Source organism: Ricinus communis, chromosome 6, assembly GCF_019578655.1.
Source record: "Ricinus communis isolate WT05 ecotype wild-type chromosome 6, ASM1957865v1, whole genome shotgun sequence".
NCBI lineage: Eukaryota > Viridiplantae > Streptophyta > Magnoliopsida > Malpighiales > Euphorbiaceae > Ricinus > Ricinus communis.
Window position 1 is genome coordinate 17,635,423 of NC_063261.1, and position 15,967 is coordinate 17,651,389.

The following is a 15,967-nucleotide window of genomic DNA, read 5'->3' on the forward strand; positions in this document are numbered from 1 at the left end:
AAACTCATATTATAAAACACAGATAACACAATAATGATGGCCGACCGGTGTTAAATCCTTGAAAATTTTAACTAGTGAGATATATATTTTTATAATATTTAATTACATATTTTTTTATTTAAAAATATATATATTAAAAATTATCAAATAATAAAATAAGGTAATATTTTTATTTATTTATGGCTTTTATAAATACTAGAGAGTAAATTTATTTATGTTGTATAGTGCGTGGAATTTGGATTCATTTGAACATTATAGGGTGGCCCACGAAAATTATCAATCATAACGTACCTATAAAAGTTCACGTGAATCATTATCATATATGTACGTATGTAATAAAAATCCAGGGTGTTTTTCTTTTTTAAATTATATGTATAATTTAGAATACTTAATACTTTTACATCAAAATTGTGGTAATTTATTCTATCCATATTAATATTTTTTGTAACTTTGAGTCCATATCAAACTTTTAATTTATTTATTTTTTATATCATTATTTTTATTATTTTTATCTCATCTATACTACCTTATATAAATTATGCGATCGATTATATATATAAGCCGTTTATATATACAATCAGCCTAAAATATCTATTGAATTAAATTAAAATCAAATACCAAGAAATAAAAATTTAAAATTAAAATATTATTTTTTAAAAATTAATTAAAATAATTATATCATATTTGAACTAAAAGTAATTTAAATATATTTTTCAGACTTAATTTGATACCATATATATATATTATTTTCTTCTTTCTCACTCTTCTTTCATGCATTAATATCAAATAAGAAATAAGTAGAATAACAGTAGCTAAAGATCTGAAGGAACTTCACAATGCAAATGTAAGAAGTTAAAAGTTATTATCATTACAAAACAACCACTAACACCTAACTCATAGAAATTCTATAGAGTCTTGAATTCAATGAATCAATCAAATGGGAGAGAAAATCGTCGCTAAAATGGCGGTGGAGCAGCTGCTGTACAGTGGCGTACTGGTTATTGTTGATCTACGACAGAGGTTTTCAGAAGCTGGTTTTGATTTCTGTGGTATTTTCATTTTAATGTCTTTGAGAAGACCGAGAGAGCAGAGGAGAGGATAATAAAATGGAAGGAATGGGCCAACAGACAAATAAGCCGATGATTGGACCAAAAATTACATATCCCTTTTTTTTTTCTTTTTCTATTGAAGGCATAATTTTACAGTCACTCGTCAATTTCAATTTCAAATCTTTCTACGAGATTTCAGAGTCTGTTCTTTATTTCCATGTCTTTTTTAATTTAATCATCTGTTACTGTTAGGGCTTCGCCAAAGTCATCATCATCACCGCCGATTGCGAGGCTTCAGGAGTTTTTGGCCAAATTTGAATTTAATTGGACCAGAAACGAGGGGGCAAGCCTGCAACTTTCTTCCCAAAAAAATATAAAAATAATTTTTTTAAAGTACTGTAGCTGTATCACGTGCATTGCACGGGTTGAAAAAATCCCCAAAATTGCAGCTATAAAATCCATAGCAGCAAACCTATAGAACTAAGAAGCAGCATACGGAAAAAGGCAAAAAGCTTAAACACTGAACAACACTTAAAAAACACAACCAGAAAATGGGAGTGGAGAAGCAGCTTATCAGGCCTGGCAACGGTCCAAAACCTGCTGCTGGTCAAACTGTCACAGTTCACTGCACCGGTTTTGGTTAGCAGCTCTTTCTCTCTTAAAAAGAAACCCTAGATTTTTTGTTACTCTCATTTGCTATTTGTTGCCTTGTTCTTTAATCTCTGTGAAAATGTTTGGGGCTTTGCTTTTCTCTGTCTAATTTGGGGAAATTACTCTGATTGAATTTATTGTGTTTAAGCCTGATGTTTTGATTTTAAGGTTTTGAGTTTGCTTATGTGAGTGCTAGGCTGCTAAAGCATTGGTCTTTTTGTGGGAAAATTTGATAACATGGTTAAATAAGAGTGAAATTTCATGTCTTCATTTGATGATTAGGAATTTGTGTGAAAAGTATTAGACAAGCATGTAAAAATAAACTGATTAGAATTGGGTGCTTGTGATTGATAGGGTAAATTAGTACTCTGTATGCAATATAGCTGCAGAAGCAAGAGTACATTAATAAAATTGGATCAGCGAAATGGAATTTGGAAAATAAGAGTGTAGATAACGTATAGCTTGATATTTTAGAAAAAGCAGCATTTTAATGCTCCTCATTTCTGCAGGCAAAAATGGTGACCTCTCTCAGAAGTTTTGGAGGTTAGAATTGTCCTCTTTTAATTTTTCTTTCTCTGTGTGTGTGTGGTCTTCCGATTGGGAAATGGGTGTGTTTATTTTAGTCTACATTTCTGTTTTTCCGTAAAGTTGTGTTATTGTGTTCACCTTTTTTCTATATTTCAGCACAAAGGATCCTGGGCAGAAGCCTTTCACATTCAAAATTGGCCAGGGAAATGTTATAAAAGGTAGGCAGTAAGCATATTATAAATGTTTGTTATGAAAGATGCTCCTATTTTTATGGTTTTGATTTTTGCCATGGATTGCAAAATTATGTATATTTATCATTGAAGGAAGGCTAAAATTTTCAGTAAGATGATTATAGGAGCTTCCATGAACATACTTGTTGCTGTACTGGTTCTTTGTGTCGCTTCTTCATTTGATGGGACTGTCAAAGTGGGAATGTTTCTGGTTATGGCTCGTATTCTAATTTATAGCAGATGCTTGTTTCCCAACATTACTTCTTTTGTGTTTTGGATTCCACATCACTACCTGTTGCTGTATAAGAAGAATCCCCTTCTTAGTTTTCTTAAATATAGATATAACTTGGTGCAGAAGGGTTATAAAAATTGTAGCACAATTTTTATTTTTTTTGAATTATTACTGTATCTCTGTTATGTAAGAAATGCCTACCAGTCGATAGAGGGGTTCTAAATAATTAGTTTGACTGTTTTTTCCTAGCAGTGGTAAAATAAAAATGACTGTAAAAGCAAACCTATATTAAGATCCTGATTGTTCACAAAAGGTGATAAGATTTTGTAGCAATTTGTTTTCTAGTTTGCGTATGTACTTTTAAAATGAGGTGCAAATGTGTCAAAATATTGAAAATTGTTCGTAATTAACTTCTAAAAATAGCTACTTTACTACTACAAGTATATATCAATTGAAAGGTTGTGCTATTGGATACTAGACCACCAAATGATTCAGATCTTCTTTTCTCTGAACACCCATAAAATCTTATGTTCTCACTCTGAATGCAATAAGAACTCCTTCCAAGTCTTTAGGTTTTCCTTTGAAGAATCTAGTTACTCGCGTTACCAATTGGCTATTCATGTAAACGGAAGTGCTTAGTATTTCTGTATTTCAATCTCGCTTCTCTCTCCCTCTCTCTTTTTTTCTATGAGTATGTGCTTGATTTTGCAAAGACTTGATAGGATATATCCAGATTTTATTTGGATAACCGACTTAACTTGTTCAATGAATTTATAGGATGGGATGAAGGTGTCATGGGAATGCAAATTGGAGAAGTTGCTCGTCTGCGGGTACTACTTGATTCCTTTAATGAAATAACGTTCTTTTATGCATGAAATGAAAAAATACATTGAATTTATGGTTCCAATTGAATGAAATGTTTATGGTGAGGACAATGCATGCAAAATTTATTACCCCTTTTATAATTTTGCACTTCCTGTGTTGTAGCAAATAACCTTTTTTTTTATGGAAATTCTGAAATGTCAACTTTTATGTATTCTGAAATGTTATTGTATTGCATAATGAATTTTCAGTGCTCTCCGGATTATGCTTATGGAGCTGGTGGATTTCCAGCATGGGGGATACAACCTAACTCAGTCCTAGATTTTGAGATTGAAGTCCTTGGTCTCCAGTGACTTCCTCATTGGAGTTATGGGGTACCTCTTGAACAGCATATGAAATAATATAAATAATTTGTCTTGGACATTTATAGATATGAGTATTCTGTACTGAGTATTTGATGAACGAATTTTATCAACGACTCTGGTGCTTTTTCTGCTTTATTTGTTGTGCAGGTTTTACTTGCAAATTCTCTATTATTTCATATGCTGTTCTATCAAGACTTCGAAATAGCCTCTATCCTATACTACTGTACAATTTCAATTTAATCACATATACTTTTTATAAGACTTTGAAATATTTATGTCAGAGGTACACGAGAGTCTTTTATGAGGCCTCCATTGGTGCTCTTTTTTAGAAGCTAGAACTCACACAATAAAATGCAAACACAGTATTTGCTAAGAGCAAAAGAATATCACATAGATTAAAAGGAATACTTGGCTTAAATAGCCTTTTACAGTTTAAAGGAGATGTTAGGTTTTCACCTACTAAGCGTCTAATAAAACATAATCAAAGATATTATTCAGACTTGACTAATAGGTCTTTTTATTAACTAAACAGAAAGAAAATAGCAACTGTATAAAATTAGTTCAAAGGTAACTAATTTTACGAAAGAATAAGTCCATCAATCCCTTCTTTAAGCTGAATACTGCAAGTAAATTAGCTTATTTCTATTGTAGACATCATGCCCATCATCTCTCGAACCTTGATAAACTGTTCTTTCTTCAATGGTTTTGTCATAATATCTGCAATATGATTCTCAGTATTACAGTGCCTCAGTTTTACAGTTCCTCCATTCACTAAGTCTCTTAAAAAATGAAACTTTACATCTATGTGTTTACTTTTACTATGGAACACAGAGTGCTTCGATAATTGTATTGTTGAACTATTTTCGCAGTACATTAGGCTGCCTTCTTCTCCTTTATACCCAAGTTTTTCGAGCAACCTCATGAGCCAAATATATTGACACGCGCAAGAAGCTGCGGCAGTGTACTCAGCTTCGGTGGTAGATAATGTCCCCACATGCTGCTTCTTTGATAACCAAGAAACTGCTCCTCCTGCAAGAAGAAATACAAACCCAGAAGTACTTTTCCTTGTCATTAAGATCTCCTGCAAAGTCATTGTCCGTGTATGCCACCAAGTCTGTAATGCTTTCACCTTTGTAAAGAATTCCCATTTCAACTGTACTATTAATGTATCTTAATATCCTCTTTGATGCACACCAATGCTCCTCAATTGGAGATGACATATATCTGCTGATCAAACTCACTCCAAACATTATGTGTGGTCTAGTTGCCGTCAAGTACATCAGGCTCCCAACGACTTGTTTGAATATGGTTGAATCGATCTTGGTTCCCTTCTCATCCTTGGAAAGCCTTGTGCCTGGCACAATAGGATTTCCAACCGGTTTGCTATCAGACATGCCAAACCTTGCCAGCACTTCTCTCGCATATTTTCTTTGACACATGAATATTCCCTTCGAATTTTGTACGACTTCCACGCCAAGAAAATATCTCATCCTTCCTAAATTAGACATTTCAAATTCATGCATCATTGATATCTTAAATTCCTCACATATGCCTTTATTATTCCCAGTATAAATCAAATTATCAACATAAAGACTGAAAATTAGGAGTTTACCTTCCTCCTACTCTTTTGTAAAAAGAGTATGTTCAGATGCGCACCTTTTGAAGCCCTCTTTAGTGAAGTAGGATTATATGCGGCTGTAAACCATGCTCGTGGAGCCTGTTTCAGTCCGTATAAAGCTTTTTTTAGCTTATATACCTTTTCTTCTTCTCCCTTTTTCTCAAAGCCAATAGGTTGTTGTACATACACCTCTTCTTCAAGTTTTCCTTAAAGGAATGCACTCTTGACATCTAACTGGTATACTTCCCACTTATTTTGTGCTGTGGTTGCCAGGATAAGTCTTATTGTATCAAGACGAGTCATTGGAGCAAACACCTCTATGTAGTCAATCCCATATTGTTGCGCATAGCCTTTAGCCACCAATCTTGCTTTGTGCTTCTCTATATCACCATGCTCATTAAGCTTGGTTTTGAAAACCCATTTAACTCCAATGGCTTTTACTCCTCTCGGCAAGGTTGTGAGTGTCCACGTGCCATTTTTCTCTATCGAGTCAATCTCTTTAGCCATTGCCTCTCTCCATTTTTTTTCTTTCACAGCTTCATTGTATGTAATTGGATCTTCTGCTATTATCATCATCATTGCTTTTTGTTCCTCCTCTGAGAGTCCTTCTCCGGTTGTGTATTTTGACATCCATCCAGGAGCTTTTCGAGATCTTTCTTCTGGTGAGCTTGGTTCGCTTCTGCCTGATAAGGTTGTGGAAGAGTTTCCTTTTGTTTGTAAAGCTATGTTACTTGTATTGTTAGAGCCAAAATTTTCTTCTAACTCTAATTCTTTGTTAGTATCAAAGTTCTTATGTTCCCAGTCCAGTACATCTGATTGCACTTCTCCTTTGCTTTGTTCCCATGTCCAGCATGCATCTTCTTCAAATTTTACATCTCTGCTGATTGTTATTTTCTTGGTAATAGGATCAAAGAGTCTATATGCCTTGGACTCCTTGCTCACCCCAAGAAATATGTGTGCTCTGCTCTTGTCATCTAGCTTTCTTCTTCTCTGATCTGCAACATGTACATGAGCAAGACATCCAAATATTCGGAAGTGATTCACTCTTGGTTTGCAGCCAGTCCATGCTTCTTGTGGAGTCATATTTTCAAGAGCTGCTGTTGGCCATCTATTGAGGATGTGAATTGACCAATTTGCTGCTTCAGCCCAAGATTCCTTCTGCATTTGTTTCTCAGCCAGCATCGAGCGCACCATATTCATGATCATCCTGTTTTTTCGCTCAGCAACACCATTTTGTTAAGGGGTGTATGCTGTCATTAATTGTCGAGTGATTCCATGAATACTACAAAAATCTGTGAACTCTTTCGAGTTGTACTCGCCTCCTCTATCCATTCTTAAACATTTGATGCTTGTTCCAGCCTCATTTTCAGCCCATGTTTTGAATCCTTTGAATACCTCCAATGCTTCTGATTTCCGATCCAAAAAATATATCCAAGTTTTACGTGTAAGGTCATCAATAAAACTTAGAATAAACCTTTTATTGCTGCTGGAAATTGGACTAATAGGGCCATAAATGTCTGAGTGCACAAGCTGCAGTTTGTATGTTGCTCTCCAGAGATTTCCTTTAAGAATAGGATCTCGGTGTTGCTTTCCGACGAGACAATATGTGCACAACTTTTGTGGGGTTTTCACAGTAGGCAGCCCTTCAACCATTCCTCGATACGCAAGAGTTCTAAGTCTCTTGTAGTTGAGATGTCCAAATCGTGAATGCCATAGTCGTGATTCATCATCAGTTTCAACTTGCAGACATTTAGGTAGAGCTGACACCATTTCTGCTAAGAAATAGAACATTTTATTTCCGCTCATATCTGAATGCATGATTAATCCTCTTATAGGATGAAATACTTTGCAGGTGCCATTCTGGATTAATATGGTGAGCCCCTTCTCTTGTAACTGTCCAACACTTAATAAATTATTCTTGAGTTCAGGAATATAATAAACATTGGTGATTACCTAAACGATGCCATTTACACACAACCGCATACTTCCTTTCCCCATCACTGCAATACGACTGTCATTTCCCAATTTTACTGTCTGCTTAAAGCCCTCATTCAAGTCTATAAACCACTCTTTATTTCCACTCATGTGATTGCTACATCCCGAGTCCAAGAACCAGATTTCTTCTCTTGTTACTTTCTTTTCTTCAACATATGCCATGAGTAGCAGCTCATCTTCATGCTCTAACTCAGCAAAGTTGGCCCTCCTTTCCCAATCTAGACATTCGTACTGGAAGTGCCCTTGTTTGTGACACTTGAAGCACTTTATTACTGCTTTGTAAACTAGTGATGATCTTCCCCGTCCTCGTCCTCGGTACCCTCCAAACGTGCTCCTGCCTCTTCCTTTTCCGCTTCTTTCCTCTTGAGTTACTTTGAGCACCTGTTCTTCTTCATTGATCTTTCTTCAGAACTTCTGTTCATGGATAATGAGTGAACTTTGAACTTCATCAACTGTGAGGCAGCTTATGTCTTTTGATTCCTCTATCGAGACAACTATGTAATTAAATCTCTCAGTGAGAATTCTCAGAATCTTCCCCACAATTTGAGTGTCTTGCATTGCCTCTCCACTGTTGCGCATGCTATTTGCCACTATCATAACTCTAGAAAAATATTCGACAATGATTTCTCCTTCTTTCATTTCAATGATTTCAAATTTTCTTCTGAGAGCTTGTAATTGGGCTCTTTATACCCTCTCACTTCCTTGATATTTCCTTCTCATTGATTCCCAGAGCTCTGTAGATGTATCTTTCTGCAGGACTGTCTTCAGAATGCTCTTATCTATGGCTGCGAATAAATAATTTTTGATTTTCAGATCCTTCAACTTCAGCTCTGCTCTTACTGTCTTCTGGGCATCACTCTCCTTTGCATCTGCTCCCAACTCAACGTATCCTGGATCAATGAGATGCCACCACTCCTTGGAATGAAGTAAATTCTCCATCAGCATACTCCAGTGATCATAATCACCATCAAACTTGGGGATACTCAACAAATTCTGTCCTTCATTCGACATTTCTTCTCACTCTAGTTTTCACTCTTGAAATCAAATCTCTTGGTGAGGCTCTGATACCAATTCTAGAAGTTAGAACTCACACAATAAAATGCAAACACAATATTTGCTAAGAGCAAAAGGATATCACATAGATTAAAAGGAATACTTGGCTTAAATAGCCTTTTACAATTTAAAGGAGACATTAGGTTTTCACCTACTAAGAGTCTAACAAAACATAATCAAAGATATTATTCAGACTTGAATAATAGGTTTTTTTATTAACTAAACAGAAAGAAAATAGTAACTGCATAAAATTAGTTCAAAGATAACTAATTTTACGGAAGAATAAGTCCATCACTTTTAGGATCCGATTTCTTCTCCATCTCTCTTAATTATGTTGCATCATCTTCATTAATGGACTTCCATTTGAGATGCACCAGAATCTCAATATCTAATCTGATAATAGACTTGACTGTTATTTACCTTTGCTGGTTTTGAACATGACTGGTGCAAGTGCATGATTAATTCTTAACACATGGGAATTGAAAAATCTCCGGAGCTGTAATTGAAGTTTAGAGATCCTTAAATAGGGATTTTCCATGTCAAATTGAAATATACTTTTTCCGGTGGATTTGTATGGAAATTCAGGTTGAATAGCTTGGTAAATTTTTTATTTTAAAAAGTCATATTATAAAATGACACTTTAATACATTCTTTATTCTTTAAATATAAAATTGAGAGCTAATTTGACACTCTATATATAGAGAGTTTTATTCTTTACTCTATATTTAATAAATATATTACAAGTTTTTATAAATTTAATTTAATTTAATTTTTATTTGTAATTTTTATTTTTCTATTGGTAAAAATTAGAAGAAAAAAAAGATAAATTAACTATTAATATTTATGAAAATAAAAATAAGATATAGAATAAAACATAAAGAGTATTATATTTAAATAAAATATTTCACTTTTTATAAATATATATTTTTTAAAATGCTCTTTATTATAAAAAATTATGCTCTTTGAAATAAAAAGCACTATTAGAAATACTCTAAAATAGTTTATAGTTCATATGTAGATTTTTGGAGTTTTTTCTTTAAATTTTTTTATACATTTTATTTATTTACCAGGATAAAGTGATAAAAATAAATAATTTTTTTTTTGAATTTTAGATGTAACATATTATGCATATTAGTGTCATAAATTATTAGATGGTTTCAAATTTCCACCTTCTAATATATAATAACTTTTTTTAACATTAAATTTTATAAATAATAAAAATGGTATATTTTTGTATTATTAGTGCTGTTACGTTGTATGACAAATACTACAAACATTTTCACTGCTAATTCAATATATAATATGAATAATCAAATATTTATATGTCAAATATATGCAAAATTAAAAATAAAAAATCATTTTTTTAATTAAAATAAAAAACCATTTAAAATAGATTCTAATTTTAATTTTTCAGTGCGGTATAATTTGGAACAGTATTTAGTTGTTGATATAAATAAATAATTATGAGAAAGTTATTAAAAGAAATATTTTATAAATGAAGCAATTTGCATTTTTGTAAATAAAAAAAGAAAAGACTCAGAAACTATGAAGGCACAAACGTCCACCGAAGGAAGCTAAAATCCCCAAATTGAGCCATAAATCCCTAGCAGAACAAAATAGTACAAAAAAAAAAACGCAGAAAAGAAGAGAAGAGAGGAAGGGAGAAATGATGTCTCTTGTAGACTACGCTTCTTCATCAGACGACGAGGTATCAGAAGATAAACAAGTAAAACTCCAAAACAAGCCACAAATCCCAAAGCAAGAACCTTTACCTTCAACGAACCCTAAAAATACGAACCCTTCAAGTTCAATTAATAATAATAATGACAGTAAGCTTCCAGATGCTTCAGTTCTCCTGAATTCGCCATCAATCTCATCATCATCAATTAGTACTGCATCGCGCAAAAGAGAGTCCAGTCAAATGGCTTGTTCAAGGAGTAAATTGCAAAAGGGGAGATTCTCACATTCAAAAAGTATTCCAGATACTGATGGTGGTTTGTTAATTCCACCTCAATTAAGTGGAAAGAGTAATATTGTTACTGAAGATATATCCAAGCTTTTTGTTAAGAGAAAAAATGTTAATGCTGAACCTTAATTTTTTCAGTTCTTTTTTTCTTTTTCCTTCTAGATTAGCTACTTTTTCTCTGTTATTAAACCCTAATTGTTGTATTATTTTACTTTTGCTTTTTTTAGACGGTTTGGTTGTAGTGAAATTGTTTTATATGGGAATTTCTCGTATTATCTGGCAATTGGAAATTTTTTTTCTTTTTTCTTTCGTTCTGTTGTGTTTTTTCTTCTTTGCTTTGGGAATTATGGAGGCCTATGTGATGGGTTTATTTTAGTTCTATTGTGTGCCTTCTAATTGTTGTGATGATTAGGTGTGAAGGTGATTGTTAACTTCAGGGATTTGAGTGGGCATATTTAAATGCTGAGGAGTGAAAGGTCTCGGTTATTGGGAATATTAGTAAAATGCCCGAGCTTGGAGATCTGAATGAGTGTTATATTATTGAAGTATAGTTAGACAAGAAACTCCATGTCGTACTAGTTCTGATAATCAGGGCTTTTTGTGAGAAGTGTTAGGCAAGCATGAAAGTTGGTGCTTGTCAATGATAAAAAATAAAATTTCTTTCAATTTCAATTTAGCTTTTATATGTTCAGAAGGAAGAGTACATAACAAATGAAATTATATCAGTAAAAGTGCATTAGGATCGCAAGAGTACTTGATGATGTATGGTCTGTACTTTTTATCTTGTTCTTTCCTGCAGGGAAAAATGGTGTTCTCTCTCAGATTTTTTGGAGGTGAGGATCTTGCTCCTTATTCCTTCTGATTTCTATGTCTAGTGTAAAATGGGTGTCTTTGAATTTAGTCCATCTTTATTCTGAAGTGGAATTGTTTCGGGTTTTCCTGTTTTATTTCAACACAAAGGATCCTGGACAGAGCCTTTCACATTCAAAACTGGCCAGGGAATTGTCATAAAGGTAAGCTTATCATCAGTGTCTGTTATAAACAATGATCTCATCTTAATGGTTTTGATTTTTGCCATGACTGAGGCCAAAATCATTTTTCTGCCAGTGAAGGAAAAATATGGTTTTCAATAGGAAGATAAAGCTTCCCTGAACTGTACATGTTGCTGTAATGATTCCCTCGCTTTCTTTATAATTTTGATGGGTTATTGATATGAATTTAATATAGCTTGAAGAAAGTTCTCATAATCAAGTACTAGCTGATGCTGGTGCTCGTTTTCCAACATGGGCTCCATTCTGTGGTTCCATCCCCTCTTAATTCCCTGTGCCTGATATAAGAGGAATCTACTTCTACATTTTCTGAATATAGATTTTAATTTGATACATAAGGGTTAAATTGCTAGAACCACCAAATTGTTTTGGAGAAAAACCATATTCTCTGTCTGGTACAGAAAAATATACATGTTGGTATAGGCAGTTCTGAATAAGTAGTTTCGACCCCCTTTTTTTTTTCCCAGCAGTGGTAAAATAAAACTCCCCTTGTTTTAGTTAAGTAAAAGAAAGCTATACTAAGAACTGGATTAATCAGGATACAGATTCTGGCCTATACTATTGATGTGAGGTGCAAGTATGGCCCAGTCTTGAAATCTTGTATGATTATATTTGAGTCTTCCCTTTCCCAAGAGCTAAATGCACCAGGGTTCATAGTTGCAATCTTAACCTCATCTGTTACTTGGGGTTTGCTTGGTATTGTATTTGCCAGACAGCTTTTGATTTATTTTTATTATTTTCTAAAAGACTTTCTATAGCTGCTTTTGGGAAACCATGGTTGTGAAAAGAAAAAGCAGGTTTTGAAACTGACCCTTGATCATGTTTATGTTGCTTTCTTGGGAAGCCGATTCTGTTTTGATGATCAAATATCATCAAGAAGAAATGCATTTTCTATTTTATGTGCATAATCAACGAGATTATTGGTTTAAAATTGAAAACTTGTCTTGTTTTTAAATCATAAGGAAGCATTGTTCGAAGTTGTATGCCACTCGCTTGGGTGGGTGTTTTATCATTGTTGAGTCTAAGGGTGTCTGAAAATTTAAAGCTCAAAACTCAGCTTCTAATGAAGCTCAATAGAGTTCTTATTTTTAGATTTTAACTTGAGATACTTAACTTAGAGCATCTTTCAATTAAGCTCAATTATCACAATATTATTCTATTCAATTATACATTAATATGCTATAAGTTGAGTAGTTGGATTCAGCTGGGAACCTCCTTTAATAGCTTAAACTTGATTTTGATGCAATTAATATCAATTAAATTTATTTTTGGGCCTATCATATTTTGTTCCCTCTTTAATCATGCAATGGAAATTTTCCCTTTTTTTTTTAAATGAAGAAGAAATTTAACTTTAATATCCATGTAAGCTTTGTCCGCATCAAATCATCTTTTAAATGAGTTCGTGTTTCTCTTTATTTTAAGAAAAGTATAAATCCTTAAAAGGACTATAAAAATATTAATATCTAAGGAGCACAAAAATTAATGATGAAATGGAACCAACACCAAAACGAATACGCATATTAATTGGACCCATTCTCTCTGCCTTTATTGAAACATCACATGTGAATTAAGTAAGAAAAACTCTTTTTTTAATCAATATTATTGTTTTTTTTATTTTTTATTTTTATTGTGTAAATTTTTTAAATTACAGTTTTGGTTTTCTTTTAATTTTTATTATTGTTTTTAGATAAAATAATAAAAAAATAACTGAAAAACAATCATACCATAAATTTTTTTTAAAATATTTTAAAAAGATTTACATAATAAAAATAAATTTTTTATTAATCTTAGGATAGTTTTGAAAAACCTTATCAAATTTTGTTTATTGATGAAAATATAAAAAAAAATACTAACTTTACTAAAACAATACTTTACTACTGCAAAAATCTTCGAAACATGCTAGATATAAAATTCATAAATACAAAATTTTCAAGTGGGATGTGAAATATAAGCATAAGTTTTAAAGTGGGATGTGATGTATAACTAGAACACAGAGTTAAGGTCAAATCCAGAATGCAGCCAAGTGCCAACATAACTTGATACTGCATGTATTTGGGATAGAGTCAAAGATGGTGAGATATCCCACCGCGTGAAGCATTCAACATTTCTTATTCCTTGTGAACCTTCCCTCTCCTTTGTATGGCTTCCCCTTTCAACTACTGCTCTCTCACTCCTCTCCATATATAAACAAGCTCCACTCTCTTTAACTTTCATCATTTCTATTCACTTCACTTCTCTTCTCTTCTCTTTACCTATTCTCTCGTTGTATACTAGCTAAAATTAAAGTTCAGATTAAGCAATGGGATTGAAGGGTTTTGTTGAAGGCGGTATTGCGTCCATTGTTGCTGGTGCTTCTACACACCCTCTTGACCTCATCAAGGTCCGTATGCAGCTCCAAGGTGAATCCCATCTCCCAAAACCAGCTTCTTTTCACGCTTTTCGCCCTGCGTTGGCCGTGAACTCGGTTGCTGGGAATATTTCCCTCCCAGCAACTTTAGAAGTAGTCCCCTCCGCCACCTGCGGCCGCCGCAGCTCGTGTTGGACCTATTTCCATTGGTGTACGCATCATTCGATCTGAAGGTGTTGCTGCGCTTTTCTCTGGTGTATCTGCCACTTTAAATCGCCAGACATTATACTCTACTACACGCATGGGACTTTATGATATTCTAAAGCAAAAATGGACAGACCAAGATTCAGGAAGTATTTGTAAGGAAAATAGTGGCCGGGCTTATCTCCGGTGGTGTTGGAGCTGCTGTCGGCAACCCTGCTGACGTGGCAATGGGCCGCATGCAGGCTGATGGACGTCTGCCTATTGACCAACGTAGAAACTACAAAAGCGTCGTTGATGCTCTGACTCAAATGTCAAAGCAAGAAGGCATTGCTAGCTTATGGCGTGGCTCAGGTCTTACAGTGAACCGAGCGATGATTGTTACAGCGTCGCAGCTTGCATCCTATGATCAGATAAAGGAGATGATCCTGGAGAAGGGGGTAATGAGAGATGGGATTGGGACACATGTGACGGCGAGCTTTGCCGCAGGGTTTGTCGCCGCCATGGCTTCGAACCCTATTGATGTGATAAAACTAGGATTATGAATATGAAGGTGGAAGCAGGGGCAGAGCCGCCGTATAAAGGCGCATTAGATTGTGCAATGAAGACAGTGAAGGCGGAGGGGCCTATGGCTTTGTACAAGGGATTTATCCCTACAATCTCAAGGCAAGGACCTTTCACAGTCGTCCTCTTTGTCACACTAGAGCAAGTGAGGAAGTTACTTAAAGATTTCTGATTGGCGTTGATGATGATAATAAACAAAATTAACCACCATATACTGTGACTTCAGATAATTTTTCTCTCATTTTCTGTATGATAAAGAAAATTGGGCAACAAGCCTTTAATTACTGTATAGAACTGTTGAACAATTTAGATAAACAAGAATTCATATTATGGGATAATTATAAAATTGGTGTTTGAACTTGCCAAAATTGGACAATTAAGTATCAAAACTCTTAAAATTAACAATTGAGTATGCCAACTTATTAAAAATAAACGAATGAGTTTATATTGCAGGTCGCTTATTAAAAGTGCTGACATGAATTATTTGGATTTCAAACTATTATGTCAGGTGGAAAAAGAGTAAGTGAAATTATAAAAAAACCCTATAACAACTTAAGCAATTCTTCGATATACTATTCTAGAAGACTCAAAAAGGGAAAAATTAGAGATTTGGTTCTTAAACTTTCATTACAATTTAGGGATTAGAAATTAAGGCTAACATTTGAAGATTTGACAAAAGCTAATCCAAAGAAACAACATGGATTCGAATCTTGAAGCATCTGTCAAAAAATGAAAAGGTATTTTCTTGTACTTGATGTTTTAGAGTTTATTTGTTTATACATATAGGGTTGATTGTGGTAAAATTTATTAAATTATTTATTGTCTTTTAATGGAAAGGTGTCATTTTATGGAAATGGTGTCGTTTTTTAAGCTCTTTTTGTTTCTTGTCGTTTCCTATCTACTATCATTTTCAAGGGTTAATTTGTGTATTTGATTTTTTAATTTAACAGACACTTTATTCGTTTGGATTGGGATGACATTTTCATTAGTGATTTAAGGTTGAACTAAGGATTTATTTTGGAGGTGATATGTATGAAATAGACATAGAAGTTGAGAAGTTCTCTTTGTTGGAGTTCGAAAAATTTGTAAATGAAATAATGGGTTACAGGCAGTTGTAAAGTTACACTTTAGGACCCAGTAAATCTTTAGCACATGGGTTAAGGTTGTTGTATTACTTGTGAGTTATAGAAATGCTTAATATAGTTAAAGAGCATGGTGGAATTGAAGTATATACTGAACATAAGGTAATGAGGGACCAGTTGATTGAGATATTTGGAAATAAACAAAGTAGTGAAAA

The 15,967-nt window shown here is 33.7% G+C and overlaps 2 protein-coding genes and 1 pseudogene across 2 annotated transcripts; all 3 read left to right on the plus strand.

The window, feature by feature from the left end:
* Positions 1-1,433: 1,433 nt before the first annotated feature.
* Positions 1,434-4,012, plus strand: LOC8266837 (peptidyl-prolyl cis-trans isomerase FKBP12). The gene is made up of 5 exons (XM_002522578.4): positions 1,434-1,688; positions 2,210-2,243; positions 2,385-2,446; positions 3,468-3,520; positions 3,764-4,012. Exons 1-5 carry the CDS (start codon positions 1,601-1,603, stop codon positions 3,863-3,865), a joined length of 339 nt encoding a protein of 112 aa, XP_002522624.1. The 5' UTR covers positions 1,434-1,600; the 3' UTR covers positions 3,866-4,012.
* A 5,908-nt stretch (positions 4,013-9,920) lies between these two features.
* Positions 9,921-10,792, plus strand: LOC8266836 (BEACH domain-containing protein lvsA). Its single transcript, XM_015721469.3, has one exon. It carries the CDS (start codon positions 10,210-10,212, stop codon positions 10,636-10,638), a length of 429 nt encoding a protein of 142 aa, XP_015576955.1. The 5' UTR covers positions 9,921-10,209; the 3' UTR covers positions 10,639-10,792.
* A 2,930-nt stretch (positions 10,793-13,722) lies between these two features.
* On the plus strand, positions 13,723-15,046 carry LOC8266834 (annotated as a pseudogene).
* Positions 15,047-15,967: the final 921 nt, after the last annotated feature.